The sequence below is a fragment of the Penaeus chinensis genome, chromosome 31 (assembly GCF_019202785.1).
Source record: "Penaeus chinensis breed Huanghai No. 1 chromosome 31, ASM1920278v2, whole genome shotgun sequence".
NCBI classification, from domain to species: domain Eukaryota; kingdom Metazoa; phylum Arthropoda; class Malacostraca; order Decapoda; family Penaeidae; genus Penaeus; species Penaeus chinensis.
Window position 1 is genome coordinate 30,724,293 of NC_061849.1, and position 7,500 is coordinate 30,731,792.

General features: G+C 38.0%; 1 protein-coding gene across 1 annotated transcript in view; it reads right to left on the minus strand.

Annotated features, from left to right (window-relative positions):
- LOC125041809 overlaps window positions 1-7,500 on the minus strand; it is an 83,175-nt gene that overhangs the window by 52,462 nt on the left and 23,213 nt on the right. Inside the window, exon 2 of the mRNA XM_047637122.1 lies at window positions 200-342. Coding sequence (XP_047493078.1) covers window positions 200-342 — 143 coding nt within the window. The remainder of the gene's footprint in view (window positions 1-199; window positions 343-7,500) is intronic.

The following is a 7,500-nucleotide window of genomic DNA, read 5'->3' on the forward strand; positions in this document are numbered from 1 at the left end:
GTCCTCCTTCCCCCTCCATTCAAGGGCTATCTCGTCCAGGATGACACCTTCGTATTTGGTCCCAAGGATGAGTAGCCTGGCCCCCTCATCCCTTCACTCGAGGTCGTTCTTCGACCCTGCCTACCCACTCCTGTCTCTCTACGTCTCCTCCAAGGCCGACCACGCCCTTCTCTTCCCTTCGAGGACGACCTTGGCTCACCTTTCCCCATGCTGAGCGATGCCCCTTCTTCTCCTTGTCGTGTGGTCGTCCTCGGTCGTCCCTCTCGAGAGTGGCCACCCGTCTCTCCTCCTCCGAGCTCGAGTGTCGTCTGACCGGGGACTCTGGAAGCTCGAGGAACTGATCTGGAGTCGAAGGAAAATAACAGGCGAGGTCAGAGGGTGAAACGAGGTCAGCTTGTTACACGAAAACGCTTCTTTTTTGTGACCTTTCTTTTATCTTTCAACAGACAGGACTTGATAGAGTTATTTATTGCGTGACGTTATATGATCAAAGTGGACTTACTGGCTTTATTTGACACGTATTTAGAGAGAATACTTGATTTACTTTTAATTGTCACTTCATAAATTCCTACGAAACTGGATCTGTGATATGTCACTAATGGAAATAAGAGAGAAAAATGATAGATAACGTAGATCTAGTGTACAAACGTACACAAATACATATATATACATAATGCATACATACATATATTCATACATGCACCCCCCCCATAGATATATATATATATATATATATATATATATATATGTATGTATGTATGTAAGTAGGTATCAGTATCAATATATATATATACATATATATATATATATATATATATATATATATATATATATAATATAATATATATACACACACACACACACACACACACACACACACATATATATATATATATATATATATATATATATATATATAAACAGCATCACAGCTCTTGGAAGCCTTCTGGAGAGTGTGCGGCCATATATAAATAAACCCCGAATGTTAGAACGTAAAAAAAAAATCATATAATTACTGTCAGGAATCTAATCTGCAACTTCGATGTGGTGATCTGAGGCAACGATGAAAATCAGGAAATGCTAAATGTAATATTTTATTCATAGCTGAAGCAAAGCATGCATGTGTGTGTGTGTGTGTGTGTGTGTGTGTGTGTGTGTGTGTGTGTGTGTGTGTGTGTGTGTGTGTGTGTGTGTGTGTGTGTGTGTGTGTGTGTGTGTGTGTGTGTGTGTGTGTGTGTGTGTGTGTGTGTGTGTGTGTGTGTGTGTGTGTGTGTGTGTGTGTGTTTGTGTGTGTGTGTGTGCGTGCGCGTGCATGCATTAGACAAAATTTCAAATAAGTGATAATAAAAACAAAACAGTAATCACAATAACAAAGATAACGCCATCAGCATAATCAAAGCCTTAAAACCTTAACACCATACTATCGACGAGGAATCGTGAGCCTCCTAATGCCAATCAATCGAAAAAAAAAAGGTAGACAAGAAACTGAAGGGAAATGGTCGCTTAAACACCACCACCACCGAAGCAAGGGAAGAGTCGGGTAGGCCTACGGTGTATATATAAACACCTCGACCAGCATAACATCTTGGTTTTATACTTAATTAGGTTCAGCGCCCTTACAAACCAGCTGGATAAAGAATTCGATCTTTTTTGTGTCCTGAAATTTAGGGGACGAAACCGTGTGCTTCTTTACACTTCAATAGATATATAAGTAAATATCACTTATGAGAAAAATAAATAAATAAAAGTAATAATAATAATGATATTAATAATGATAATAATAATAATAATAATAATGATAATAATAATAATAATAATAATAATAATAATAATAATGATATTAAGGATAATAACAGTAACATCCGAAGTAATAATCAAATAATAATAGAGATAAACTAATAATATTGACTTATTTTCCCTGAAATGGATCCTGTTTTGCCCGACAACACAAGAGATTAGACGAACACAGGTAAAAACTCCTTTAAGTTTCATTATTAGAGAAAGAACTAGCACGATGATTTATCCGTTAACACGAGGTAATGATCTAAAGATGCAAGGGACTACGAACATATCGTATCATTTTTTCATATAAAATTCCGGAGTGGAATCCAGTTTAATGAGGTTTATTTATAGTTAGGAATTTGCAACACGCCAAGAAAGGATCTTGTGCATCTAATTATCGATTAGCTTGATCGAATGTCCTTCACTTTTACTTCATAAAGCATCTAATCTTCGGCCAGTCAGTAACTAATATTGATATAATATAGATAACTATGCAATAATACTGTATATGTTATTTCACACTTAAATAAAAATTAAAGACAAATTATAATCTTTTTTTCTTTTCTTTTTTTTCAATGTGATATTAAAAGCTATAAACATGTACGGAATAAAGAAAAAACAAGTACTAGCCATTGTAAAATATGGAAATGAAAGTATTTAACAATACCGATATGATAACAGATAATTTATAGCAGATTACGCACTAACATTGTTCATTCTCCTCAAAATAATACGGTTACATGTGGTCTCATTGAGAGTTCCTAGGCCAAGTCCAGGCCATTATGTCTACCTTTAATTCTTGGGTTTAACTGTGGCTTCTAGGTTTGGTAGACCAGATAAAGAACGTTTGATGCGGTGATAGAGTTTTAAGATCATATCAATAATCGCCTTTATTGGATTAAGTGAAATTACCCTACGATGCCTTTCTATTTCGATATGGAATGAGTCTATGGTTTGTGATAAACCTCGCTTTATAGTCCAGTTTACACATTCAAGTCCGCTAAGAACAACAGGCAATATAAGTGTTATAAATTTTGGCTTTAACGTGTAATGGTAGGCGTTTAGGGGTGAAGCGCTTCTCAGAGGCAGCTCAGTCTAAACCTAGTCTCTGTTTGACTGCCACCGATCCTTCATTTGGAACAGACAACTTATGACCAAGGTATACACAGTCAGTAACTTGTTTGATTGGTTTGTCATAGATGGAGAGACAAGAGATTGCTTTTGTCAGTTGTCATACGCTCGGTCTTGGATACACTGACCACGGGTCCAACTTCTACAGCATACTGTGCCAGAGTCAAGAATTTTTGTAATCCATCCTGTGAGCTGCTAAAGGCAACTATGGCATTTCATATAAATTAAGAACATAATGATACAAAAACAACACAAATTTAAATAACCATTACACAACTTTCAAGCAATCGTTACATGTAACAGGATATAAGCATTGGGAAACCGAAGACATCAGTCGAAGTGTTTAAAAGCCATTTATCCCCTAAGTTAAAAGTAACGTAGTAACAATACATTTAAAAACTCTACTATTTCTCTTCAACCATCGACTTGAACTTGCTCTCACGGACTTGGCCGGTGTCCAGTAAGTGATATTTGGTAGCCTCTAGTATTTACTCGGTACTACGCACACCAACATACCTCCGGGCACGTGTATCCCCCCTCCCTCCCTCCACCTCCTCCCCTTGAAGTATAAGCATACTTTGGCTTTATTTCCATGGCCACCACAAGCAGCGGTAAAATACGATTATATACATGAATGAGATAAGACGGAGATATATTTCAGTCGCAGTACAAAGGGAAGTAGTAGAAATAGGGATAATTACTACTACTAATAATAATAAAAAGAAGAATGATGATGATAATGATAATAATTGCAACGATAACAATAATGATTAGAATAATGATAACTACAATAACAAGTGCTTATGATAATTATGATGATAACTATGAAGATCATAATGATGATGATGATGATGATTGCAACTATAATATTGATAATATAATAACAATAATGATAACAGCAACAACATTGATAGTAATAATGATGATGGTGACTGATAATGATAGTAATGGTAGTAATACAGTAGTAGCAGCAGTGGTATTATTATCAGTAGTAGTGTAGCAGTGGTAATAGTAGTAGTAATAATTATAACAAGAACACTAACAATAACAACAACAATTATTATAATAATAATAATAACCACAATAAAACTAATAATAATAATAAATATGATGATGATGATAATAATAATAATAATAATAATAATAATAATAATAATAATAATAAACATAACACAAACGGCATTTGAAGGAAGGAGGCAAATCCCCCCGAAGGTTGGCTGTTGCATGGCAGTTTGTTTACGTGTCGAGATATTTTTTCCATATTCCGTTGAGGGGAAGACGCGGAGGTGGAAGTTGAGATGGTATATCGGTGAAATATTTTCTCTCTCTCTCTCTCTCTCTCTCTCTCTCTCTCTCTCTCTCTCTCTCTCTCTCTCTCTCTCTCTCTCTCTTTTCCTTTTCTTTCTCTCTCTCTGTCTCCCTGTCTCTCTGTCTCTCTCTCTCTCTCTCTCTCTCTCTCTCTCTCTCTCTCTCTCTCTCTCTCTCTCTCTCTCTCTCTCTCTCTCTCTCTCTCTCTCCCCTCCCTCCCTCCCTCCCTCCCTCCTTCCCTCTCTCTCTCTCTCTCACTCTCTCTCTCTCTCTCTCTCTCTCTCTCTCTCCCTCCTCCCTCCCTCCCTCCCTCCCTCCCTCCTTCCCTCCCTCTCTCTCTCTCTCTCTCTCTCTCTCTCTCTCTCTCTCTCTCTCTCTCTCTCTCTCTCTCTTTCTCTCTCTCTCTCTCTCTCTCTCTCTCTCTCTCTCTCTCTCTCTCTCTCCGGATGTATATTTCTATTTTATGTTAATCACAGTTTAGTGTACTATTGGTCTTTTAAAGTGAATTGTAAAATAGCGATTATTACGTCATCTGATATGAATTTGTGGACATTATTGTAATCATAGCAAAAAAAAAAAAAAAAAAAAAAAAAAAAAAAAAAAAAAAAAACAGTACTATTGATTAAACATTATATGATAATAGCATTCAAATATCAGTAACGATAATGACCATAATGAGTACTGTCATTACTATTATAGTAAAGCGATAATTTTGATAACATTGATATCATCATTGTCAGTGTAAGTATCATGATCAATACTGTAATTATTATTTTCATAATCATTATCCTCCTCCTCCTTCTCCTACTCCTACTCTACTACTACTACAACTACTGCTACTACTAGTACTACTACTACTACTATTACTACTACTACTACTATCATAATCATAATTATAATCATTATCATTATTATCATCATCATCAACGGAAGCATTACTGTTATTATCATTATCATCATCACCATCACAATCACGGTCATTATCATCATCACCATTACCATGACCGGCAAAGTAAGCTGTGATATGGCAGAGGAGGGAACCATGGCAACGAGACGCGATGGCAGGCAGGAAGGGCGTGGCAACGAAGTGAACTAGAATGCGGTAGAGACGCCAAGAAAGGGGAAAAGAGGGAGGAGAAGAAGAAGAAGAAGAAGGCGGAAGACGATAAAGATGGGGTAGAGGAAAAAAGACAAACGAAGAAGGGGGTTGGGGGGAGAGGAAGGAGAAGAGAGTGGGGAAGGAAAAAGGTAACTAAGTCTTTGGAATGAGGAATAGAAGGAGAAAAAAAGGGGAAGTGGTTAAAGAAGAGAAGCGAAGAAGAAAAAAAAAAGAACAATAAAAACAAATCAGAAGGATGAGAAAAAAAAAGAAGAGAAAGAAGACACGAGAAACAAATAAGATAAAGGAAAGAGAAAAAGACGGGGAAGAGCCCGAGACGGAGTCAGTGAGGGGGATAGGGGTAGTGGTGCGGGGGGGTGGGGGATACGGCGAGGAGGAGGGGGGGGGAGGTGCTTGCTATGTTGGCAGCCTCCCCGCTTGGGTAGAAAGTTCAGCGGTAATGTAACACAGCATTTTTCAGCGGCGAAACAACACAATACCAAGCAGAGTATGCATGCACGGAAGGTGATTCTGCAGACGGATGCGAAAACTGATGAAACTATGTGATGAGAGCGGAATTCTGAGAGATGAAGATGCTGCGGAAAGATCTACGATATACAGAGCATGGGAGGGACGGAGGGAGGGAGGGTAAGAGGACGGAGGGAGGGAGGGTAAGAGGAAGGAGGGAGAGAGGAAGGAAGGAGGGAGGGAGAGAGAAGGAGGTGAAGAGGGAGAAAGAGACAGAGACTGAGAAAGAGAGACAGACAGAAACAGAGAAAAAGAGAGACAGGTACAGACAGACAGAAACAGAGAAAAAGAGAGACAGGTACAGACAGACAGACAGAGACTTAGAAAACAGAACGAAAACTGACATGTTAATCAAATCCAACCTATTTCAAGCAGCATGTTCTGAAGCCAAACATGTTTCTCTGGCCTTCAGGAAATACCTCTCAAGTGTTACTTCTTCATTCTAATATCTTAGGAATAAAAATGATGTATATTTAAACACCAGGAGTTATCTTTTCAGTTTATGTAATCATCCGGGGAAAGGAAGAAAAAGAAGGAAAGAAAGATAAGAAGGAAAGAAACAGAGAAAGAAAGAATTAATGCGAAGAGAGAAGAAGAAAAAAATGAAATAAAGGAAAGGAAAGAAAGAAAGAAAAGAAGGCACACACAAAAAATAAATAAAAGAAGGAAAGAAGAAAATAAAGAAAATAAAGAAAAAAAGGGAAAGAAAGAAGAAAATAAACAAAGAGAAGATACACGTTGCAAGATTGAAAACCGTGAAGTTGTGTCTTGCTCAGGTTTGGTCGGTTATAAAAGCAACGTAAACAACAGGTGTGCGAAAGTGATTGAGTTTTCCCCAAAGGCGGGTCCAAGGGGTGGAGGAGGAGGGGGGAGGGGGGAGGGAAATGGGCGACGAAGGGGGGGGGGGGGGAGAGATGGAGGGGTGGGGTTCACTCGTCACTTACTCGTCCTCTTTTTTGTTCTTTTATTTATCTATTTTTTGTCCAAATATTTGTATATGGTTTTATATATTGTCATATATATCCTCTTCAAAATATGCCTGTCTGTCTGTCTGCCTCCCCTCCCCCCCCCCCCTCCTCTCTCTCTCTCTCTCTCTCTCTCTCTCTCTCTCTCTCTCTCTCTCTCTCTCTCTCTCTCTCTCTCTCTCTCTCTCTCTCTCTCTCTCTCTCCATCTTATGGTTGCCTGTCTACTTATCTTTCAACACTTTCCTCCATCAATATACGTCAAATCTGCCTCTTTGTCAATACAGGTATGTCTGCCTGTATCGATCTCTTTCATACAACCTTCAAAAGAGACCTGACTAAAAAATAATAAAGAAAAAAGAAAAGAAAAAACCAAATACCAAAAAAAAAAAATAAAGCATTTATATGCATTTAGTGAACATATAAATCTCCTTGTAAAGCTTTAAACATTACGTATTGTAGTACAAACTTCACCACCTCGACGCGACTCTGTATCTATTATAGAAAACGAGCAAGCAAGAGGAGGCACGAGGAGATACTTAAACTCTTCGTCGAAACTTGACAAAAAGGAAAGAGGGAAAGAAAGAAAGAAAAATAAAAATAAAAATGAGGTGTTCTGAAGACGTAAAGCCAGTTTTTTTGTTTTTAGCAAGATAAATTTCACTTGCGTCAATACCACTAGACTAGGC